The sequence below is a fragment of the Caloenas nicobarica genome, chromosome 10 (genome assembly GCF_036013445.1).
Source record: "Caloenas nicobarica isolate bCalNic1 chromosome 10, bCalNic1.hap1, whole genome shotgun sequence".
NCBI classification, from domain to species: domain Eukaryota; kingdom Metazoa; phylum Chordata; class Aves; order Columbiformes; family Columbidae; genus Caloenas; species Caloenas nicobarica.
In genome coordinates, this window is record NC_088254.1 from 16388376 (window position 1) to 16413867 (window position 25492).

Below are 25492 nucleotides of genomic sequence, written 5' to 3' on the forward strand. Positions count from 1 at the left end.
GAAGACTATAATTAGAGCTTATAAGATTTTTTTTTTGCTGCACATAAATTTGTCATTTCAGAGGAAAACATCTTCTAAACAGACACAAAAAAGAGACAGACAGGAAATCCAGAGAACAGTTTGATAACTGAGACATTCACCATGAAGTAGAAATAAAACAAATTTTAGTATTTGCTCTAATTCTAGAAAAGTTTCCCTAGCTACGACACCAAGCACTTGCTGCCGAGACAATTCCACTACATTAGATCTGACATTCGCTGAATTCTCTGGCATTTTCAGTGATACCAGGAGTATTTGTGAAGAAGTAATTCAACTGAGTAAGACAGTGGCACATTGTCATTTCCTCAGTTACCATTATGTAATTCCTATTTATTTTCTTATGGTGGAGTGAAGGGACAAAAGTGTATGTATATTTACAAATTATAAAAACCACAGAAATATGGCTGTCCTATTGGTCTGTAGCCAAAGATTATAACACAGCATCTCACTAAAATAAAATAAATAGGGACCCACCTACTGACAACATTCTTGCTAATATCTGGTGCATGACACAGTTATGCATTATCTGAAACTCTCTGGACCATTACTCCTCTGGAGTAAGGGAAACTCGCACCTATCTCCGAAATCTGTGAGCTGGTCTTATCGTAACAAGCTTTGTAGGTGCACACACAGACCAGGAATTGCAGGAAGGAACACAGCAAACCTACCCTGTAGCCAACGTCTTCTGTGATAACTGCTGTGTCAACCATGCAGCCTGCTTGCCACAAGGTCTCCTTGATGCTGCAGCCGTAAAGGAACACGTTCTTTTTCTGCGAGTGTCCGTGATAGTCACAGAAAACCTGGGGAGAAAAAAAGGCAAAAATCTTGAACACCAAAAAAAGTTTCCTTGTTCTTCATAATAAGCACTACAAGATTATAGTGGTAGGATTAATGTTTTGGGGGTTTTTTTGTTTTTGTTTTGTGGGGTTTTTTTTCCAGGTCTTTTCAGAGTATCTTATGCTCTGGGCCATGCCTGTAATCTGTGGCAAACTTTGTTAGTCAGTTGTACCTTGTTTTATCTATTTGGTCTGACATGATCTCAGGGATCCAGAGTCAAGACTACTGCAGTTCTGTCTGCAGCAGAAATAAAGGTGACACCTGTGCAAGAATCCATGGCAACTCCAGAACCTCAGGGTTCCTGGTAACTTATGATACAGAGTAATTTGTCAGGCTCTTTCTACTTCTAAACTCCAGCTTTATCCTCATGAGATTTGAAATCTCTGCTTTCCCAAGCAATTAATCATCGCTTTGTCATCTTTAAATTCAAAACCTGTTCTACATGATTTTCAGGGAAATATAATTGTGCGATTGTACTGCACGACGCTGTCAGATCTTTGTGTGAATTCCTGGAAGCCAAGTACAGAACATGACCTGTCTTCATGGCAAATAATCTCATTCCACACTGTCTAATCTAGCTGTCTATCTAATCCATCTCTTATGTCAGCTGCCATATAAACAAGGTACATTCCCAGTTCTAGTGGAAGTTTTGATTGCCTTTACAGACAGATACCAACTGCTATAGAAATGAAAATCACAATTTAATGACCCAAGAGGTAAATATTGACCCAAGTTTTAAAGAATAATCAATCTCAGTACCCTCTGAGATATGAAGTCAATATACACACTGATGTTACATATATTCTCCATGCCTTTATCAGGAATATTCAGAAATCTGTCAATTAAAAGACAAGAATTTCTAAAGAGAAGGAATTTGTTCCTTTAAAACCAGTATTTACCAGCAAGTAGAAAGGAGCTTCAAGATTTCATTGAAACACTTTTCCAAGGATTATGTTGGAGACAAAAGAATGGGTGTAGGAAGGTAGGGAAGAATGACGGATCAATATAAAGAGAGATGCAGGAGAAATAAGAGGTAAAAAAAATTACACATTTTCTTACATAAATACACATAGAAGAGGGGAGAAACAGGTAGAGCAGATGAGCTTCTTCCACCAACTGTTAGGATAAGATTTACCATAGCATGTTTATTTACCAGCTATACAGTAAGTTTAGCTGCTGCAAGTCAGGGAGTTTAATTATGTAGAAACTGAGCATGTACATTGTTTCAGCTCCTCTGACAAACAGTAGGTTGACATACTGGAGAGGCTAAGGCATACGCTCGTAAAGAACCATCTCACTGCTCCTAATTAGGTGCACAATTATCACTGCTCCTAATTAGGTGCACAATTATACACATCTCATATACTGCTCATTCTTTTGGTTTCTTGACCTGCCAGCTTTCCTTCCTGCACCACCACACACCTGCAGCTCTTTGCAGGGCTCTGGGTCTGCACATCCCCATCCCTGCAGCACGCATCTTCCAGACCCAAAGCACATGAACATCGACCTACCCACCACCAACTGCTCCTGCTTTACTTACACCTTTGTCTTAAAGCTGCTCGTTGGTGCAAACCTACAACCAGCATCGTTCTCAAAGGAAAGAGCCATTATTGCACAGACCCCAGAGGTTCAGCCCCTGCAGGCTGTGTGCATATTTTGCAGGGCTTATGCAAACCCTGCGCTTGAAGCAACTCTGTCTGAACCAGGTGTAATACCCTGTAATGTCTCCTTCCAAATTGCTGCTTTTACTGGTTCTGTTAATGACAGATATTTTTCCAGCTAGTGTTTCATCTAAGGTATCAGCAACACACAGTCATAGTTTAGGTTAACCACAGGTACCACCCAGAATTTATTCCTATGAATACCAAAAAATGATTTTATAGCTTTTGTCTTATTTCAAGGCAGAGAAACCAGCTCAAGTGGGTATCAATTACCTGCCAATTTGCAGAATTACCAACACACAAAAGACAGAGTATATTATCTGCCTAAAATATTACTTTATGTATCAGAAACCACACAGGGATGATCAGATAGTCAGATAGCTCGGCTGCCTGATCTAGGCTGCAGGTCTATAATTCTGCACCTCAAGAAACCTGCAGATGAGCCCTTAGTGACAGGGACAGAATGAGAATTCTGTATTGGTACAGGATTACTAAAGCCAGGTTCTGTAACATGGCTGGTGTTTCAGACCACGGGATCTTCCATTGATTGTCACCAGCTCCCACAGCAGAAGCATCAGTGCAACGGAAAATATTTTCGTTTTATTTGCAAGTTGCACAGAGCTACATTTTAATTAAGTTTACTGGATACTGCAGTCACTCCTAATGTTCATACTCAATTGTTCTTTATAATACAGTCTTCTCCCTCATTTTCACACTACAGGGTAGCTTATGTCTCACCATTCAGCCAAGGTTCAGCTACCTTCTGTAGTTTTGAGCACCAATTCAGAATTCTTCCTGGGATATATCTGGACAAACACTAAGCAAACTTGAAACCTACCAGTCCTTTTTCTTCAGCCTGTTCTTTCATATGGCTGGGACACTAATATTCACAATACAGACAAACTCTCAGTGCTTGAACTCACTGGGATATGACTGAAGACACACATGCAAGTCTCTGTCTATTTAAAGTTATTTTCCAGCAGCGATCATCCTAAAGGTAGAGACTGCTTTCTAACTCAAAACCAACCCTCCTCATGAGTCACAGAACCAGGTACCTTTTAAAATAAAGGAAAAGCAGAACAGAAAAGGGAAAGAGAGAAAATCTGTTGGAAAACAGAATGTTTTGAAATTTCTTTTCATACTGTCAAGTCTCATTTTTTTCCTTAATAGCACTGTGACAGGACTCTGAATCTCAGAGTTTTGAGGTAGACATGCCAGGGGTTTTTCCCTCACGATGAGCTACACCCTTGCAGGCAGACGCTTGTTTCCAAACTTGATATAATGCCTTTGGATGGCAACAAACTCTGCTCAGTGCCTCCTGGTCCATAGGAATTGTTTTCTGACCCCTCCAAAAGCATCCTTGCTCTTCACTGCAGTTCAGACTCTCTGTACAAGCTGCAGGTTCCCTGTTGCATTCTGCAGCTGCATTAACTTTAACTTCTAAACCACAGCAGTTTCTCACCACAGAGGCTCAAGGAGAGAACAACTTCCACCTCCCCATCAGACCTGGCTGCTCCCAGAAAAAAGGTCTCCAACACTCCCACTTTGCTGCCCTCGCTCCAAAGGAGATCCCATGCAGCAGAGGATATAATGCCACAGTGCATCCAGTCCCTTGTCTTATCAGGGTTCCCAGAGCAAACAAGTAAAAAAACCAACCAAACAAACAAAAACAAAAAAAACCCCACCACACCAAAAACCTGTTGTCTATAGAAGTTACCAATTAAAATGGCTTTGGTTTGAAAGGCTGTTAACTTGAAAGTTCTTTCCTTTTCTCCTTTAAGCAGCTTTTTGTTTTTTTACTTTGAAGGAACTGCTTGAGCATCCCCAGGATAAATGAAAATAAATCATTTCACAGAAATCATTTGGCTATCAGTGAACTTGGTTCCATGGGATCCTGGAGTTAAGAGGAAGAAAAAAGAAGGGAAAAATTTTAAAACAATAATTAAAAAGAGACCTAGCTACCTCTCTTCTGGAGGATGGAAAAGGCATTTTTAAAGCATGTATAAACTAAAATCAATGTACTCTTCAAAGGCAAAGGAAAAAAATCAGTTTACCAAGTCTGACATGCAGTGTGTAAATGAGGGAGATGACAGGATCAATAGTCTCCCTTCACTCAGCAATGATGAAAACTTGCATTGAGAGTTCAATTTATGCATCTAGACATGACAAGGATGGTTGTGTATTAAAAAAGGCCAGATAGCAAACAGTGGGGTAAAAAAAAAATAAAATAAAAAAGCAAGACTAATCCTACATTGCTGTGAACCAAAGGAAAAGATTGGTGAGTAAATCCACAACTGTGAGTTGAGTTTCCACAATATTCCTCAAGATACAGAGTTAACTTCAGGGCTGTTGTCTTAGCCAAAAACCACATTCCTACAATAATTCACTTAAAGAAGATCATGGACACTTTCACCTTCTCCTCAAATCCAGAAAGAATTTTGTACTTTCGGACATTTCCTGCCCAACTGTAGCTATCAGTAGCCAACCTGCCAGTCTGTGCTTCCACATCTGTTCTTTAACATTTAAACCTCGCTGTGCTTTTTCTCCTCAGGCCTCAGAATTACCTTTTCATTATGTTGGGCAACAAGATCAAGCAGATGGGATGGATCCCAGCCCTATCCTAATTGCAGCTTTGAGACGAGACCCACCTCATGAATTTCTGGTACCCCCCAAAACCAGCTGTTTTCTTCCCATCATTGAAGCAGCATGGAAGCTCAGACATTTTGAGGGTTGCTTCCTCTGTTTTTAGGATTGTGTGGGTTTTTCCACTACGGGCTTTTTCACTGTCCATTCAGACTAAACCTTTGTGGAATTTCTCCTATCGTTACAATGAAGACAGCAATAACCTACTCATAATATTTAGCTTAGTTGGAGTACTTTGACGATTTTAAAGAGTTTTAAATAATTCATTTTCTTATTTATATTCCAGGTGTGCAGAAATTCTAGAATATGGAATTGTTATTTAGAAAATTCAGTAAGTATTAAATATTCAAGACTTTCAAAACACTTCTGTAAGATGAAATTGTAACAGAACGCGATGCTTTCCAAATCACTGCAGCTCTAAAATAAAACTGTTCACACAATACAGCAAGCAATCCATATACAGTAACTCACAAAAGATCCTGGAGGAGACTCACCAGAGGAGCCCGGCCAATGCTGCGCAGGTAACAGAGAAGACCTTTGGCGTGGTAAATAGTTGGATGGAGCTGGGAACTGGGTGTCAACCACTGTCTGTTCAGATCATCCCCACTCAATGAACAACGATGGCTGAAATCAGAAAGCAACACATCACGAATTAGCAAAACAACAGCTGATTCCAAAGAAGTTCCAATTCTGGGCAGCCCTGGCACAAGGACAGGGAATGTCAATTAGAACACAGATATAAAGGCTTTGAACATTGGGCTGAAATGAACCGACGGTCCGTATTATATTTCAAAGGTGCTTATAGTATATGAATTCTGTCGTTTCCTTTCCTTCCAAGGTTTGCACAGTTGCAGTCCTGAAAATAAATGCAGTTTTTCCTTTACCTCAGTATGTACAAATCAAAAGACTACTTACAAACAAAAACTCTTCTGCAATGTTCCAAACTGTGTGCTATGAAATTCACCCAGCTTACACAGAGCGTGGGCTTCTCAAAATCTCCACAGCAAACAAGTACGTCCAACTCCTACTCATTCTAATCGAAGACAAGCACTTGAATCTCTTTGACCAGTCTGAAATATGAATGCACTTAAATGAGATGAGCTGGATATCTCATTTAAGCTTCTCCACTCACAAGAAATGCAGCTATCTAAAGCACATCAAGATCCTGATGCATGCTACATTATTATGTAGAACAATTACCTAGCTTCACTGCAAAGGCTGAATGAAAAGCTAAATAAGGATCCCAGATTTGCACTAAGAAGATGTTTCACTCAGTTGCCTTGAAAAATATTCTGTTACTGACTCAGTGATCAGTGGAGGATTGTGCAGGATACTTGACTGTATGGAGCAGCACATCACTGTACAATTCTGCAAAATCCAACTAATCCCCCTTGTTAGTGACTCTGTGTAGACCAGAGCCTCCTCATGCTCCTCAGAGGTTTTGCTATCATTTGGTTCACAATTTTCAAATCACAGTGTGCTGATAAGCTTCAGCAACCAACCCTCCAGTGTGTGAGAGATTGTAGCAGGTCCTCATCATCTCCGTATTATCCAGTTCTGCCCTAGAATGCTTGTGATGGCATTGTAAACTTGGGCTGGCTTGTGCTTCAAAAAAAAAAAACCAACCAAACAACACACACAACCTCCTAAGCGTCAGGTGAATTTCTAGCTATGGAGTTGCATCCAGCTTTGCTGTTTCAAGCCTCCTAGAAAAAAAACATAAAGTACAAATGTATTCCTGGGGATGTGGTCTGTTCTTGTATTGGCAGAGCCTTGCACTCAGCTAGGGCGTGATGCATGTAGCATCTTTGGCACTACCAATGCCTTCCAAATGATGCTTGAAGAAAAAGGGTCATAAAGTATATAAACAGAAGAGTATAAGCAATGAGAATTGGTTAAGAACAAAAGACAAAAAAATAATAAGAGTCACTAAGAATATATACTACATTTTTAATGTAGAAAAACAAGGTCTCTGATGCCATCTTGGGGTTTATGGCAACATCACAAGATCCATTTCAAGGTTATTCTAGTTTCACTTTTATGTGAATTCTTTCTTCATAATCCATAGTTCCCATGTTACTCATTCAGCAAATCAGAAAACGTTAGCAATAGCTAACACGAGAAGTCAGCAAAAGTTGCTGTGATGCTTCTGCCAACAATTCTACATGAAAACATGACAATATCTGTTAGTTTCTTAAAGGCTCTTTGATAAAGCCACCTTTAGGCTCACCTTTCCTGATCTTTAGGAAAACAGCTGCTCAACTGAGATTAGCAGCTGTATTTCTGCACAGAACCCGTGTGCTTACATGGTTTCCTGCCAATAGGTACAATTCAACATAGCCATTGGGCTGGATTCAGAAACTGGTCTTTCCTCAGTATGACTAGTAAGTAAACCAGACCCAAACACTTCCTTGACATAAGCATTTTGTCTTCCTGCACAACTGTTATATAAGGGAGCACAACTAATTTAAAATAACAAAAGTATTTCCATTCTGAGGGAAGGAATGTTAGCTGGGCTTTTATTGTCATACCTCAATGTAATATGAAGAAGGAAAAAAAAAAGTTTATTATCTGAGACCTTTAGAAATACTGAATCATCATTGCTCACCAAAAAAAAAATTTAAAAAAAAAAAAAAAAAAAATCACACCACTACTTCCTTCACCATTCCTGTTGGGACTGACACTAATGTCTACTCAAATCATCTGCACATGTCCCTCTGCTAAAATGCTTTGGCACATGCTGGAAGAGTCCAACATACAAAGCCAAACATGCATGGGAATAAAAGCATGACAGCTGAAAACTACTCCATAAAGGATACAGCAAATACAGAGATTAAAGTCAAAGCAACCGCAAGCTCAATTTTTATTTCACTATTTCTTAGACTAAACTAAAAGTGTCTGTAAAAAAATTCTTTATTCCTTCAGAACACAAAGAAATCCCAGGGTCCGTTAGAAAAGCACGTAAGAAAAACTCCTAATCAGTTCTGTGAACAGACATTAAAGCCAAGTAGATGGTGCAACAAGGCACCAGTGTTTCTACTGCAGGATCTGGTTCTGCTGTGCCCATGGACTGTGATGCATCACTCGTACACGAGCACAGGTTCTACACAGCGCGGCAACATCTCTGTTCACAGCACCCTCGCTCTTTCTACAGGTTTCACTCTGTTCATAATACAATTTACCAACACTGTTGCTGTGATATAAATTGTGTCTTTTCTTAGAGGTGACCCTATGACAAGTCAATTCCCCCGCTGCAGTTCACCGTATTAGTTTAGCAAGCGTAATCCAGCTCTAAAACAATAGTTTGACAGTGTTTCTGTACTACGGGGAAGTCAGGTAACATCTCTACACGTAAGGAAGAGCTGGGAGAGAAAGTTCAGCAGCTTTGTCCCTCCAATAATTAACATCTCTGCTCATTTAAATGACCTCTAAATATTAGCCCTCAGCCTGGCAGATTGTACCCACAGCTGTTAAGGAGATGTAGAACTTTAATTAAATTATGAGAGGCTGATTTTTCCCATCCTGCTCCCCACTCCCATCGTGCTTTTAAAGTCTGTTTACTTTTGTGGACACCAGCTCCCTGTCAGCCCTGTTCCCCCTTGTTCCTTCCTTTCTTCTCTCTCTTTACTAATAGTGATGACATTCACAGATAATGGTTTTGTCCGTTATGCTCTGCAACCAAGGGTGAAGGTAAAATATTAAGCTGATTTCAAGTGCTGATAGCAAATAAAGGGACTGGGAAGTGGAGACTGGCTTTGAATGTTTGGCAGGATTTAATAAAATTCAGTGCTCAAGCCAAAGGCATTTCCTACAGAGTCCCAAGATATTATATTTGTTTTAAATATTTCATGTGTCTTTTCTCCTTTGCAGTATTAGCAGGACTACCTGCCACCTTGGATGGGCCTAGTAGCAGCTCAAGGGAAATTATGAAAGCACTTGCCAAAAATAATTCCAGTAAGTAAAGAAAACCACCCCACCTCTGTGTCTCTATACATACTACCTGTAATTCTGCTATTTGTTATTGCCCAAGGAAAGAAACGCTTGGGCAGTCCATCCTTCAGATGGACTCCAACAGTGTCACACAGTCCAGTAAGATGAATGACATCAAAGCATTCAAGCCATCCAGTCCCTGGAGAAAAGATAACTCATGGGACTGGTTCCAAGCAGAGTAGAATCATCCTTAAGTGAACTTGTTGGTGACTGCTAGCTTCAAATATATCAAATACATGCTACCAAGAATATTCCTACTTCTATGCAATCCTCATCTCTAAAGATGTGTAAGTGCGAGTCATCATGGAGGAAAACCGTTCTATGAAAACCAGATCCCTGGCATCTGAAGTTGATACAGCACAGACAGAAAAATCAGGTTTAGATTCCCCTTCTGAACCCAGAGGAGGTAACTGCATTTCTATAATTGCAGCGTTAGACTCTTGCTCTGAAGGCAGGGACACCTCACAGGGAGTTAATGAGAAAGAGGTTAAGTAGCTAAAGCACAGACTTGTTCAGTTTAAGATAGAATTGTATTTTAAATCTGTTTGCACTTGTAAGACCTTGCTTTTAATCTTGTACCTCAAAGCCTGACATTAAGTTTTACTAAATATGTGTTTTCTTTATTGTCTTACCCTTAAGCCTGCCTGGCTTTGAGGGCAAAGTAACCTCTGATACTGCACTAAACTCTGCACAAGCCCTGTGTATGGACAGAGAAATGGTACTCGGCCCTAACCTAAGGTTTGATAAGGTCAATGGAACCTTTTTAGTTGATTGCATTAAGCCTGGATCAGTACCCTGCACAGATACAAAAATGGGAGGTGTGGGGGAAGAGAGAAAAAGGTAGATACATAAGAAAAACAAAAACAAAAGGGAAGAAGAGATGCAGAGTAAGGAGACTGGGGGATAAATATAATCCATAAAATATTAGACAAGGAGGAAAATGAGAAATGGAGATAGAGAAAAGTCCATTTTTAAAGGAAAGATGTTGCTGTGCTTGGAAGATAAAATGATTCAAAGTCTCCTGTCCATTACAGATAAATGGAAAGACGAGACCCATCATATTGAATGAAAGATGTCAGGAGTGATAATAACAGCACCTGGGGCACAGGGAACCGTAAAATCTAAAGGGACGCATTGTGTTTGATGTGTAGAGAGCCGCATCACCATTCGCTGTGCATCTTCAAAGCAGAAAGCAGTACCAGCGTAGGATAAGAATATCTATACAGAAGGGAGTAGGTGCAAGCAAACATCAGAATGCTGTTGAGCAGCATGGGGCAGCCTCAACCAGACACAGCATGTTGGACCTTATAAATAACTACTGGCAGCAGGAATATTTCCATTAAAGTGTTTTGGTCTTGCCATTCAGAAAGCTCAGAGCAACCTGAGGGAAAAAGAAAAAGGGAGGAGTGAAGAGGGAAATCTTGCATTTCTCTTTATTTTAAATCTTTTCAGAGAGCAAGACTCAGTGATGTGAGGAAACAGCAGCACCAGCAAAGCCCTCCCTCATAATTTAAAGGAAGGTGTCAGAAATATAACCATTATTTCCTGGCTTTAGTTCTGGGGTTTTTTTGGCTCTGGCTTTGTTCAAGCCCATGTGCTGAAACCATAATGATTATCACGTGTCTATTACACAGAGATGCTCGTTCAATGCCATTCAGGCACCACATTGTGATATTGCCCCGTGATGCCAATAATAATCCTAGAAACAGAATATCACCAGAACAATGTAAATATTGGAGTCTTTACACTGAGAGCAATCCAATGAACCAGTATGCTTATGTGACATAAAACAGTCTGGATTTTAAATGTTTGGGTATTTTTCAGAAGCTTCAGTATGACACATAACTAGTCTCCCATCCTTCTAAATTTCTGTGTTTTAATGGCATAAAAGAAAATACTAAGTGCTGAGGACCTCTTTGTAGAGCTTCTAATTTCATCTATCTTATAGCAGACATACATATGGACTTGCACTACAGCACTCTACAGCTAGAATCAGACGGAGAAGTAGAGTGCAGGGCATTTTTCCTACCGTGCTCTGGACCGCACCATTAATTTCATGGTGAAAAATCTCTCCCACCATGAAAGTGGGCCACATAAAGCTGCCTCTGGTACATCTCACATTTGCATCTTGGCAAGCCCCAGGGTTTCCCTGCAGTGAAGGGATCCCCTCACCTGGTTACTCCAAGGAGTGAAGGTGATGTTCTTCCTTTGTTCAGGCTGTGAATTTATTAGATTTTTCTCTTGTTTACTGTGAAATATAGGTGAATAGCTTCAAGGCATATACACAGACACTGATGAATAAAACAGTTCCCATCAGCATTACTGCAACTAAAAATTCATTACTGATCCTTCATTCTTTCCTTCTGACTGAAAGCAACATGAATGCTGAAATTTTATATAGATCCAGGTTCAAGAGCAGTTTGCCTTCCAACCATAACCAAAGCAGCTGGGAGCCCAGGAGCCCCAGTCCTTATTCCATATGTCTTTTTCTTCAAGTGTGCATCTCGTTCCTAAATTCTATTTACACTCCCCTTCCCACTTACATCTGACCTACTGCAATGCTAATTGCCCTTCAGCTTCATTTGCTCCACATCTTACTGTCACACCTGCTTTCATCATGAGTAAAGGCCACAATTAGTATCAGAGCACCAAGGCAGTCATGCACTGTTTAACTCAATGATGAAAACCAATGCCAGAAAGTCAACTTCTCCTAAGACATCCCCATAAAGTACCAAGAAATGGTGATTTTTCAATTGTACTGTGGACTCATACTGTCTAGTTCATTTTACCTCTAGACCTCTAAGAGGAAATTTTTTTTTTTTACTACTGTCTTCTCTTTTTTTACTGCACCTTACACACACAATGCCAAACTTATCTCCTGAGTGACACTTGTGCTACCTGGATGCCAACCAATTTAAAGATGCCATTGAAAAGATCTGTCTCACTTTGGACTGTGGCTGCTGTGCGATTCTTCCCTCCTGGCACTGAGTAATGAATCCATGATGCATAAAGTTTCCTCTCGGGCAAGCGCTATCCTAAAGTATCACTCTGTCAGCATCTTCTTGCCTCCCTACAGCTGAGCACTGATACTAATTAGCACAACAAGCCTTCAGTGTTTCAGTTGCTACATCTGACAGATTTTGTCACAATGGAAAATCCCCACTTCCCAAGATAAACGATACAGTCTGTGCTCTTCCCGTTCAGTACGTGTAACTGTGTCTCTATCCTTGCTCAGCTCTCCCTGTTATAACTGTTCCTTTTCTCTCTGTGGACACATTTCATTAAGTCACATTTGGTCACAAACCAGTTAAGGAGATGCAGAATGAGATCTGTTTCACCCCAGCTAATGCTGTTCATGTCATAATCAAATAAGACACAAAGTTCACATGATGTACTGCAAAGGTGAGTTAACAGCATTGGCACAGATATCTCCCTTCTCTCCCAGTTCCACATCAAAAGACACCCATCAGATTTCTATTTCTCCTAGTTGTAACAAGTGTTAAATACCAGATAATTAATTTACCTGGAGTTGCCAACGCTCTGCACTGTCATTTATGAGGAAAAAAACCCACAACAACAAAAAAACCAAAACACAAGTAATAATGCTTTGTACTATTTTATGAAGGAGCAAATAAGAATTCAGGGGGCAAATAAAAACTGAGTTCTCGGGTTTCTTGACATTGTCCACGAGATGGGGTCATCTCAAGAGTCTCTCTTCAGGGTCCTCAAATACCTTGTATCTCATTGACAAGAAAGCCTTAAACCAGCATTTTTAGTCACTGGTTTTAGAATAGTCAATTTTCAACTCAGGAAGCTTCTTATGACAAGTATCTACTTTCTGCAGGAAGCATTGACTTTTCCTCACCAATCAAACACCTATTCCCCTCTAAAATGTTGACTTTTCAGTTAAAACTCAAAACTGTACCATCCAAAACATGAGAACTTTTAAAGAGAGAGGTATCAGCATTTGTTAGAAAACATGGATTTGAGGTTTCATAGGCACTCTTTCCTCTGTCAGAGGGTCTCTTTTTGGCTGGGCCACATGCCCCGTAATGCAACATCGAGACTCCAGGGAAGCAATTCAGTAACGTGCAGAATCAAGATGCGACACGGGAGCTGTAGTTTGGCTGGGGGAGCCAGGACAATAGGAGAGCCAAACAACTCCCAAATGGCACCACAGTGACCCTTCCAAATGGAAATATTTTTTTAAATGGGAAGATTTGGCTTCAGTTTTCAACATCCATTATTCATAGAAAAGCTTATGCTTTCCATAGGGGAAAAAAAACCACATTTTCCCAAACAGTCCCACTTACATCCTCCTACCAAGCTATGTCAGCAAATCCTAATTTTGCAGGCAGGGATATTGAAAAGTGAAGTCACTCGGACAACAAAACAGTAAATCAGTGAAAAACTTCGAATAGAAGCTGAGATGTGATGAAAGCATACAAAATTAACTAAAACTTTGCTTTTAAATTAATGTCCTTTAGTCTGTTTCTAATTCCTGTATTCTGACTTTATTTTAAATGTAGCTTATATTCATATAGCTGAAGAGAATTCTTAACTGACTTAAGCTAATTGCTCACATATGGGTTGCATCGAATTAACTGAGTTGATTTAAAAATCTGTTAGTTAAATCAGTGCAATCTCTGCATATAGATGAGTACTAAGAATTGCAATTTGCAGATGATTGTTCTAAAACTTAAACCAAAATAAATACATGCAGAAGGGCAAAGCATGGCATCATAGATTAACAGATAGCATCATAAGTAGAGGGGCTGTGTAGAGGCCCAGGAAAAAAGAAAAAAATATATATACGCATACAGTTTCCTCCTGGAGCATCACTAGATCATCCTGGTGTAACCCCGTCCAACATTATCTATAAGGTTTTGTCCTGTTTCTGATGTCCAGGAATCATGGAGCAGGCACCGATTAGGGCATCGTACCACTACCTCAGAAGACAACTCTGCTTGGAAACCTCAAGTCCCTTTCCAGGCTGGGGTCTGCAAAGTTTTGTGGGGGAATTGGACTTGTTTCAGCAAGATAACACTTTACAGCAAAGCAGGACAGTGACCTGCCAGCTGACGATGAAGACAGAAGGAGAAAAGAGAGAAAAAGGCCAAGAATAGGAAAGGGATGAAGGTGAGGAAGACTCAAGTCACTCCTCCCAAGCTAAGGTGCATTACATCTCCATTCTCCATCACCTCAGCCATCTTCATCAATAAAAACAAGCAGCAGGGATAAGACTCTGCTGCGAGTCACATCTGAACGACAATGAGATGGTGGTGTTCCAAAATAAGAAGCTTTTGAGCACATACATTTTCAGCCATGTAGGAGGCTGGAAAGTTGTTCTGCCAAAGTTTCTCAAGACAGGTTAATAATAAACTTTACAAAAAAAAAAAAAAAAAGGCTGCTCTAGATTAGGCAAAGTTGGCTGTCCCCCTGTAATGCTGAGCAGGCTCACACATTCATCCTTCAGTATAATGCCCATTGCTCAAAAAAGATGCTGTTTTTCATCTCTAAAAAAAGAACTGGCACAGGGCAGGTTTATTTTGTCACCAAGTTTCTCAGATCAACTTAGAAGCACAAAAAAGGGACCTCACTGTACATCAGGCTGTGATGTGGTTTATAGTGGAATTGGCCACATGCTGACATATATGAAGACACACTATACTTCTTCCATTAGTAAATTATAGTTCTGACAAAGCAGCATTAACTGAAATACGCTGAGTGGTAGCTTAGAGAACAACACAAATCCAAGTACACAGCTTTCCAACTTTCCTTTGCAAGGCAGGCACAGGTTGGCTAAGGAAAGTATTATAACACTAGATTATGTTACTCATGCTAGAAGGGTTTCAATCTTTTCCCTCCATTTCCCCATTGCTCTTTTTTTTCCAGCCATGTTGTAAACCCAATATCATTATGAAGATATTACTGCCAATATCTAAAACATCACTGGAAATTCCCACTATAATGGGCTATAGCATTATGGGACTTGACCTCTACTAACTTCACAGGCTATTTACATGGCAAATATAATCTCTCTACAATAAAGCAGTATTTCCTCACAGGTTACTTAGCAGTGATACATACGAATCTAGGCTTGTTATATTTCTCCTTTCTGACATGGAATTTCTGGCTCTGCCTGTGAATTCCACAGAGGAGTCAGGAGTTCCTATAAAACACTGTTTGCTTTCTTTGCAATAAGTGTTCCTTTCTGTGGAGATGAACAATATTTATGGACCAGACGGGTTTGCAATGCAGATTCCAAGTCAAAACAGAAAAAACACCAACCAAACAACAACAAACAAAAAACAAACAACAACAAAAACACACACCCAAAAAAACCCAAAACAAACAAACCAACAAACCACACAAACACTACACCACCACAAACCTATTCTCTTGTTAGAAATTCCACCTGACTTTGAAGGGAGGCAGCTATTTTCCATTTAACCAGACATTTATTCCTGTTTTCCTTTTTTGCCAGCACATGGTCTTTTCCTAACAGATGTTCTACCCCTACACATACTTCTCACCAGTGTGGTGAACTCCTCGTTAACACGTGGCATGATTCCCCAGTGTGTTCAAGGAGACCATTAAGGCTTTGGAAGACTTGAGCAATGGGTCAGAAATACCATCACTGCCCATAACTGGAAATCACACTCTGCAATAGCCAGTAACAGATGCATAGTAAATAGTTTGATAAATCATTCCAGTTACTAAAAAAGAAATATCCCAGAACACTACTCACTCTCTTTCAGGCACTCCTGCTCACAAATGTGTGTACAGTCTCCCCTGCTACATCCTTTCTGTAGGAGTCCCACGTTAAGAGAAGAAAGATGACTGAATTCTTCCAGCGCCCAGGCCAAAGAAACTATGTGTCTTAAGACAGCCACACAAATTATGAATTAGAATTGTCCCTGTATGAAACCTGGCAACTACTACCAAGGCCACATCCAGCTTGTAGACAACAAAGATGTTCACTGGGATGGGCATGTTGAATAATAATTATTTAGTAATGATAAAGGAGAGGAGGGACATGTAAAGATAACAGTTCTGTATCCTGCAATTCATTCTCAGCAAAGTCTCAGCAAATTCAGTCCTCTACTAGCATGTAGCTAAACCTTCACTCATCCTAAAAAAATAACATAAAATAAAAAATTAAAAAAAAAAAAAAAAATCAGGCACCAGCCACTCCAGCATTTCTAGAAAGGCACTGGGGTGACTGATGTGCCAGTGAGTAGAGCAAGTGGTCAAGGAGAAGGAAAAGCAGTTTGGGGTCATGCCTAGATGCACTAAGCTCTCTTTTATTTGTTTACTTGCCTCCATGCACATGCGCTATGAGCCCTCAAACCTCAGCTGAATGCTAATTCTGATACTAAAAAAACTAAAACAAATTGCACTTACATAACTGCTCATCCAAGCACAGTCTCTGGGCACTTCACAACAGTAAAAGTTAAACGAAGCATTCAATGCTTTATTTTAATAAGTGTGTATCCACTAGGGAAACCTGATGGGCTTGCAGAGCTCTGCAAAACATTCAGAAAAAATTAAATATATATGCATATAAAAAGCAGTAACAGATAGAATTACTGTAAAGTCAAAAAAATGAACCAAATTGTCCAGAAAGCTCACAAACCCTAGTAAGACTTGGGCAAAGGTTCATTTGAGGGCTAAGTAAAAACAGCACTGAAAATTCAGGGTGCACAGAGAGATTTAAGATTCTTAGGAGGTGCAATCAGAATCTCAGGGGAGCTGAAAGACTTTCAATAGATACCATTACAAACACATTAACTGTAGCAGTCTTGCTGGAAGTTTCTAATAAAGAAAAACTGGAGCACTAGATAGGAACAACTATATGAAAGTGGTTCACATAGACTTGTGTGATCAAAAAAATCTAAGCTGTTTTTGTGTAGCAATTGACAAATTTTAATTGGGGACTAGTACAATAAAAAAAATCCCTCTTGAATCAGATTTGTAAAGTGAAGTTACTTGAATACTGAAATAAATGACCTGATTTTTCAAAATATGGAGTTCCCATCACTGCCTATTGAAGTTCAATAGAGTTGCAAGTACTTAACATCTTCCAAAGTAAAGAAATTCTTAACTAGCTTCCTAAAAAAAAAAAAAAACACAAAAAAAACCACCACAAAAACAAACAAACCAAAAAAACCCCCCACAAACCTGGATAGGGGCAACTAATTTATGGTCCTTACTGTACATTTTTAACTCTGTTCTTAAATTGAATCAGTAAGCCTGAACCATCAGACATCAGCAATATTCCAGAATCAGGGGTACAGCCCCAAACATGGGGCTTTTTCCCCTTAGCTCTTCCCCACAACTCCCTCAACAGACTTGTCTTTAATGTCATATAATAGAAGAATAACCTCTTAAAGGAGAATGAATTGGGAATACGTAGGGATTGATGGGTGTGAAGATGCCCACGAAGAAAATCGATTATCTGCATCCAATCTTAGTAGCAAAGTGTTAAGAAATCTTTCAGATAAAAGGCACTGTCCTTCTTCAGTGAGTTAAGAATATCAGGTCCTGATCAAAAGTTGAAATATTTCACAGGAAAGTAGATGACAAAGTACCAGGCTGACATGAGTCCCTTATTTAGACGTGGAGAAAAGGAAAAAAGACGAGAGCTCTAACACAACCTCTTGATCACTTATTGCAAGACATATAGAAGGGTAATTTACAGCTATAGCTCTTCTACTTAGAAGGGCCATGAGTAAAATCTGACACAGTGCCATGGAAAGCAATTTATATCTGCTGGCTGATCTAACTCAGCACACTCAGATACTGACCAAAGAACAAGACCTTGTTGTCTATCTTTACGTGAATCAATGACTGACTGTTATGGTTTTTCTCTGTTTAAATAGCAAACTCTTTTTTACCTCCTCATAAAGAAATAAGATTTCACATATCCATATAAAAGAGCTGAACACATTTTAACTGTTAATACACATTTAGATTTAACAAGTGAAAGAGAGCACTGAAGTACTGCAAAGTGCATCATACAAGGCAATACAACATTTACCTCTAAGGACAAACTGCTAAGCTCCAACTCTGAACCACGGGTATTTCAAAACTGTTTTCCGAACTGTCACTGCTGAGAAACAGCCCTCAATGCAACTTCAAGACATTGTTTTCAGTGGAGACGTAACTATAGTGTGTCTCTCAGTAGAATGACATGGAAAAAAAAAGGCAGAAGAATAAAATTTTCTCTATTCCAAGATGAATTTAAAAGAAAAACAACTATGGTGCTTGCTTAGAATCCTAATAAAAGGCAGGAGGGCTAACAAGTCTCTACAATATTTCTGACAATATCAGATAGTGTTTTTCCTTTTTGAATTTCTTCAGGACTCCTTTACTTTGAGCAATTTTACCATTCACAGACCCAAGAGAGATTAAACACTCAGATGCATAACATTTAGTCAATATAGATAAGCTCACAGAAATATCCCCTACAAAAATCAATGTGCAAATTCACATAGGCCATTCTGATCAGCTGGAATGAAGGTTGCACAAGGTTGCCAATTATTTTGACTAACACTGTGAAAAAACTGAGCAATAAACAATTGCACAGGAATGACATTAAGATCTAAGTTGTCTTCCTCCTGCATATAGGCAACATAGTTCAGTTCTTACAGTTTGTATTTAGGTAAATTAGTGCTTTCTCAGCTTAATGGCTTCTCTTGTCTATCTGAAACATTTATAAGCAAGAGATGTCACTTGCTGCCTACAGGACAGGACCTGGCTAAAACTTCAACCCTGCTTGACCAGCTCCATTCCAATAACACTGTGTAATTAATAACGGTATACAGTGCTGTAAAATGCTTAATAGTTGTAATTTTTGTTAAGATAAAACAATGTTTGCAACCACTCTCCAAAAAAAAAAAAAAGGCAGAGAGAGATACACAGCATTTTCCAGAAAGCTGTTAACATTCTTCTTCTGGTTTTCTGACCAGCTGGCAAGTTTGATCACTAAAATCCCCACCGTCCCTCAGAGTATGGCAAATATACCTTTTATGTGAAGTGTCTATTTCAATAGGACCATCTTTTTTTCAAACAAACACTCAGAGGTTTCAAATAATTATATTACAATTAAATCAAGGCCAAAGAGGTTCTTTAAGGTATTATTACCAGAGTAAAGTAAATACAAAACAGTTTACATGTAAACGGTTGAGGAAAGTGGAAGAAATGATGATTCAAATAGAGTAAAACATGCATATATATATATATATATATATATATATTTTTCTTTTTTTAAAAGCTGTTCACAGCCAGGAAAGCAATTACTTAGTGGTCCTCAAAGGCTGATGCCATGAAGGATGGTTCTCTCTGTTCCTGAGCACTGAAAATTACCAGTGACAGAGCGCAAAAAGGGATTGCAACCAGGAAAAGGAAAAAAAAAAAAAGAATTAAATCTATAGAGCTCATTTCTCTTCAGCTCACAAGGCAAATTTATTGGCCTGAAAAGCACGCTCTGAATTGCAGCTCTGAATGTATTTCTCATGGTGCTACTCCACAGCTGCAAAATCCCAGCTGCAATTAGGTAACTGTAGGGCTGGATGGTTTATCATTTTTATCCAGGCAGGCACTCCAGCGGTGGCTGAGGCTGCAGCTGCCCTGCCATCAGCCCCCAGCTGCTCCCTACCAGAAAGGCAGCAACTGCAATTGTCTGTAAACATTAGGAGAACACAAATTTTGCCGGTGTTGAAATGGGTTGAAATCGCTTTGCATGGTTTCAGTCTAGCACTTCCCGGCGTTGTCAGGTGAATAGGACTTGGAAGAAATCACAGAACATGGTTTCACACCATCAGATGGGAGAGGTGATTAGGTGACTTCCTAAGCGATATGTCTTCAAACAGCCAAATGATTGTTGAATTTCAAAGTAGAAGCATTTTAGAGGAAATATAAAACCTTCACTATTTCAGTTGTGAGCCATTCTTCAATGAATAGAGATTAGGATGGTCCTTTTTCCTCCCAGTCGTCTGTGATAAGGATTCTCATGTCTTCTGGAGCACACAGTACTGGTTGCTGTCCAAAAGAAATACCACATCTGATAGTTCACAGATGCTAAAGATGAATTAACAGCATGGTGATTTACATCCAAAACAAACTCATATCTTCCTCAATATTAAGTTACACCCTAGATATTCCACGTTAGTGAATACTTCTGGATACACCCTCTGGAGGGTACAAGCACAGCTTTCCTTCAGCTGGCATCAGTCTAAGATAATTCCATCAGAAGACACTGACAAAAGGCTTATTTAGTGCTTGATATACATTCAAACCATTGTGTATTTGACACTTAACCTCCAATTACTTATCTCTCACGATAACTCCTATCAGCTGCAAAGTCTCTCCTGTACAGAAAAGTAAACAATATTTTAAACAGCATAGAAATAGTCCACTGTAGATAATAACAAGGTATTGAGACTCAAAACGGATCTCATGGGCGACAGCAAACCAACATGGCATATATCCCCACTGCACTGTTTTCTTTTGAGCTTCCAGTGTTGCTTCGGAATTTCACATTTCAATCTTGAGGAGAGAAGACCATCTCTCTACTACCCCAAGAATTAAGCAAGCCTTTAAAAAAAATTAGATGTTGAAAGGTGTCACAAAGGCGTGACACAAAAGTCTACCAAGCATCCTCTACAAATATGCCTCATTTTCTTCTGCTCATTCTAAGTGTAAAGCTCCAATAAAAGATCAGTCTGCTCTACTATAAGCTGTTGTCCAAATAATTTAAAGACATTAACCAGGCGAAGAGGCCTTTTGTGGATACAGATGAGAACGTGTGAGGAGATGCAGGTTCCCTTCCTGCTACTTTACCTATCAGTAAAACACTGAGGAAGAGTTCAACTTGGAAAGAGTTTTAATGTTATCACACGCTGTTGGCACACACGATACAAGATGTATTGCCGACTGCTGCAACAGTTGGAAAAATAATGCCAAGCCCTGTCATTGTGAGCAGACTGTTTATCGACACCACAGAGTTGCTGGAATGGGAGGACTTGGGCCCAGCACTGCCAAAGTGGATGTTTGGCCTGGCAAGGAGAAGATAAAAGGATGCCACAGGGCCATCCTAAATTATGCTACTGGCACTACCCTTTGGGTAGAGCTCACTATCTCAAATTGGCAGAAAGACATCAGAGCTCAGCCTGGCTCTCCCCAGCCAGCCTTTCAGTCTATCACCAAAAAAACCTCAACCAATATGGATACAGAAAGGAAATAGGTGGGTTTTTTTCATGTTAAGGTGATCTTCAGACATACAGTTTAAATTTTCTCTTTACAAGAGGAAGAGTACAAGCAGGAATTAACCTAACATCTCTGCTGTTGGCCAACAAATGGAACAGAATGAGTCAGTAGCCAGCGACTGATTTGCTGTCACCATTTATTCCAAGATCCCCGTTTACTCTAATAAAGCCTCATGCTATCGCCTTACTCCAGAAGACAAATAATCACCAGTTCTTACTCATCTAACAGGGTAAGATACATGCACAAAGCCACTCAGCCTCACAGACAGCAACAGCTTTGGGCTTTCACAATATTCATTCCCAGCTACTTCTGGTCATCCTATGGGGTCCTCCAGGGATGATTTGTCATGGTCCATAGCAGGTTGCCTAACAGTTTCTCGCATAATTCAGTGACAGGTTACATTACTGTTTCAACTGGACTGCCTCAGGGGGTCTCCTCTTTCTTGCTCTTCCCTTTGCCAAGTTCCACTCACATCTACCATCTCAGCAGGGATGTTATTTGAAGCAATGACAGTGCTTTGGAGCAGGTTCCAAGGAAAGTTAGTTTCCATCCATCACAAATTCTGCTATAAATTACACTTGCATCTCACAAAAAAAATCTCCAGGATAAAAAACTTTTTAAGGCAGTGGAGGTTCAAAGACCCCAGTATTTATTATTGACATGACCTCTTCCTTAAGAAGCAAAAGGAATCTTGCTGCAGGAGCAGTTTGGGAGATGCCACTTGAACAAAGTAACAACAGGAATCAAAATCCCCACACATTTTTTTGTTTCCATATGTGTAAAGTAACTCAAGAGCCCTGAAGGAAAGAACCACTTCCCTGGGCACCCTGATTCAGTGAGCCGAGTTGAAGTTAATTCCAAAACATGTTTCCCATCATTGCAAAGCGACATTTGAGTCAACTATATTCTCAAAGTATTATTTACATCCACTTCTCAGGATTTCATCAAATGCAAAGTGACTATGCTGATTGAATGGACACAGCCCCTTAATCGCATTCAGAGAAGAGAGCTGCTGGAATTTTATTTATTTACTTACTGATTTATTATTATTATTTAGGTCTCTGCTTGCAACTGCAAATACGCCTTCACTGCTCCATTAACCTGATCGCATATCTATGTTTCAAACTCAACCCAGAATTGTCCACACAGGAAATATCTATGCAAAATTTGGAGAAGCCGTGCCTTGCATTTATGGTGGAGATTGTGGGTTACATTTTTAATGAATACCTCTCCAGGTTTCCTGCATGGTAACTATATGTTATCTAAAAGAATGTGCATGTACATATACACATCGGGTCCTAGCAAGAGCTGCAATGGCAAAGAGGCACCAGTACACATATTGTTGCTGTGGCCAATGGAAATGGAGTTTCCTTGCCATTGCAACCCCACAAAAACAGTGTCTGCTACTTGTTTGCAGAGATGCAGATTGCATTTCCTTTGCCAGCAGATGTTTAAGCCAGATGTTTCACTGCCAGATTCTGACTGGTTGACAGACAAGTTGACAGCTCCTTCTTAGGGGATAAAAAAGAAAACAGGAGTAATTTACACACCACAGTTAGGTTATGCTTCCAGTTACACTGTCAAACTGCAAAGTAACTTCACTTACTCCAGCAGAGCAATTGTGGATCTACAGTGGGGTGCAGGAAAACAGAATCCAATCATAAGCCAATTGACCTGTTTGCTCTTCAGGCTAAGGGCTGTAGAAATGTTTCACACAGTGCTACTCAGAACGTCATCTAGGCATCTCTTTAGCATTTTCCTGAATCAGAGGAAACAAATTAATGAAAAAATGAAAATTAATGAAAATTAATGAAATCACTGGTTTCCTGTTTTGTATGATTAGCCAGGGATAACACGTTTTCAGGACATTCATAGACTGAGATTCTAATGCCAAAGATATCACTGTTAGCATTCAGTGCATTATGCTATACATTTAAAAAAATAATAATTTGTATTAATAACAGGAATACATGAAAATAAACTACTTTAGAACAAAGTCATGAGGATTCTTACTCCTTCTGCTCCTGGGCATAAGATTACCTCAGCAAACAGATTAGAAAGGAAATCTTTCCTTGGTACCCATCGCCATTATAATGGCCTGCTCACAACTCAGTATTGACACTTGGGGTCTTCATATCGAATATGATGATGACAAATGTCACGTTTTGTCCTGTTGGATGAGGATTGACACATGGTACTTGTCAATTATTTACTATGTATTTCTACCTTCCGTTTAACTTCTATGACATCATATGGTATGAAAGATGCTTTCTATCAACTATAAACATCTGTGTTACGCTTCAAAGCTGCAGTGGTGAAATGGTTACAAATGGTGAAAAACATTGCTCAGTAAAGAGGGAAAAAAGAGAATCCTTATCTTTAATGGGTTGATCCACCAATGACCTCCACGTACTCAGATGCACCACAGATATGCCACTGATCATTCTAAGTAAATAAGATCATCTTCCTCTCAAACGTACACACTAGCAAGCCTGTGGCAGAATACTCAAAAAAGAAGCCCAGAAATTATAGATGAGCACATATTTTCCTTACTGGACAGCTATCTTTTTTACCTCCGGATATGACAGTATATAAAAACAAGTCCCTTCCCAAATCTCTACTGGAAGCAACAGGAACGTTACGTTACAATCAGCTCCACACAGTCAAATGTTTTATTCATATGACACAACTAAAAAAAAGCATGCACTAGTTAATTTTATCTAAATAAAAAACACAATGTGGCTTTTAAATAATTTTGAGTTTTTCTCCCACCCTGCTGTGATACATTTATCCTATTTGGGATGAGTGGCATCAAATGCAGATACTGGGAGTGAAACCTCAGAGATGTTTACAGTAAGTCATGGAATCCAGGGTCCCTTCCATGTATCCTGCAGACAAATGGATTATTAACAACATGGTTTTTAAAACAAGTGATCAAAGCCAAGGCCACTTAGCCAAATGAATTTCAAAGAGGAGAAACAAAGAAGTCTGCTGCCATTTTCAAGGTTGACAGTTGCTCTTTTCCTCTAATTCTTCCCCCCACCACCTGTTTTGCACAATACATCATTAATATCATAATCACTGAATTATTAGCTACAGAATTTACAAACACTGCTTGTTATTTCTTGGTGATGAAGGGAAATTGCAGTAGAAATGAAAGCTATAGTTTGGAAGATATAAACTCAGGAATCTGTTTAGTGGGATTTGAGCTTGCTCCAGATCTGAAGAGAGTTTAAGCTACACTGAAAATTCCTGAATACTACTAATGAGAACATTTAACACTCTCTATTATTTAATATAAAACAGCTCTACATAAGTAATAGGGAAAAATATTGTAATACCACAGGCCAACGAGGAGCAAAGCTACGTAGCGAATAAAATCTTGCCCATTTTATTGTATAGTAAAGGAAGAATCATTTTACAAATACAGAACAACTACTAGGCCAGAGTTTCCTCAGATGACAGTGTGGATGGATTCCACAGTGACACAACTGTGTCCACACGTCAATATTGGGGTATATTGGCAGAGGAACACAGAGCAAGACTAGAAAGGAAAAAAAGACCTATTGCACACCAGAACACGGTACACTGAAGATAGCTGCGGACACTAAGGACTCACCTTTCCAACCAGTACTACATCTCCTAAAACTCCTAATACCCTGAATAACTCCTACAATCTTGGATACCAAATCTATATGATAATCTGTCTATGCGAGAACAGCTAAAGGAACTTAAAAAAATCTTCTATCTGCTGTGTGGAAATGGACGTCTCTAAATTACAGTATTTTGTGATGGCCTCCTTTGAACCCATCTGATAAAAATCAACTACTTTGGAACAGTCTCCCTACTAACACAAAAAACCAGCAGATAAAGCTCTACATAGGCCCCACCAGTAGCGACACAGGGCACTTTGGAGCTTCCATGGTCCTTGGTCCACATCATGCTATGCAGGAACTTTATGTAATCCCAGTGGATTACGAAAACAAATATAATGAAAAGTGGTACAGCAGCAGACAAAAGACAGAAGCAGAACTGCATGGAGGGAGAGA

General features: G+C 39.5%; 1 protein-coding gene across 11 annotated transcripts in view; it reads right to left on the bottom strand.

Moving 5' to 3' along the window:
* AGBL1 (AGBL carboxypeptidase 1) overlaps nucleotides 1-25492 on the bottom strand; it is a 443743-nt gene that overhangs the window by 289851 nt on the left and 128400 nt on the right. For all 11 annotated transcript variants that reach the window (XR_010606737.1, XR_010606736.1, XR_010606738.1 and 8 more), the window contains exons 19-20: nucleotides 5675-5804; nucleotides 708-839 (exon numbers count right to left, since the gene is read on the bottom strand). Coding sequence is in view for 6 of the 11 variants with exons in the window: in XM_065641707.1 (XP_065497779.1) it covers nucleotides 708-839; nucleotides 5675-5804 (262 nt within the window). In the remaining 5 variants the exon portion in view is untranslated. The remainder of the gene's footprint in view (nucleotides 1-707; nucleotides 840-5674; nucleotides 5805-25492) is intronic.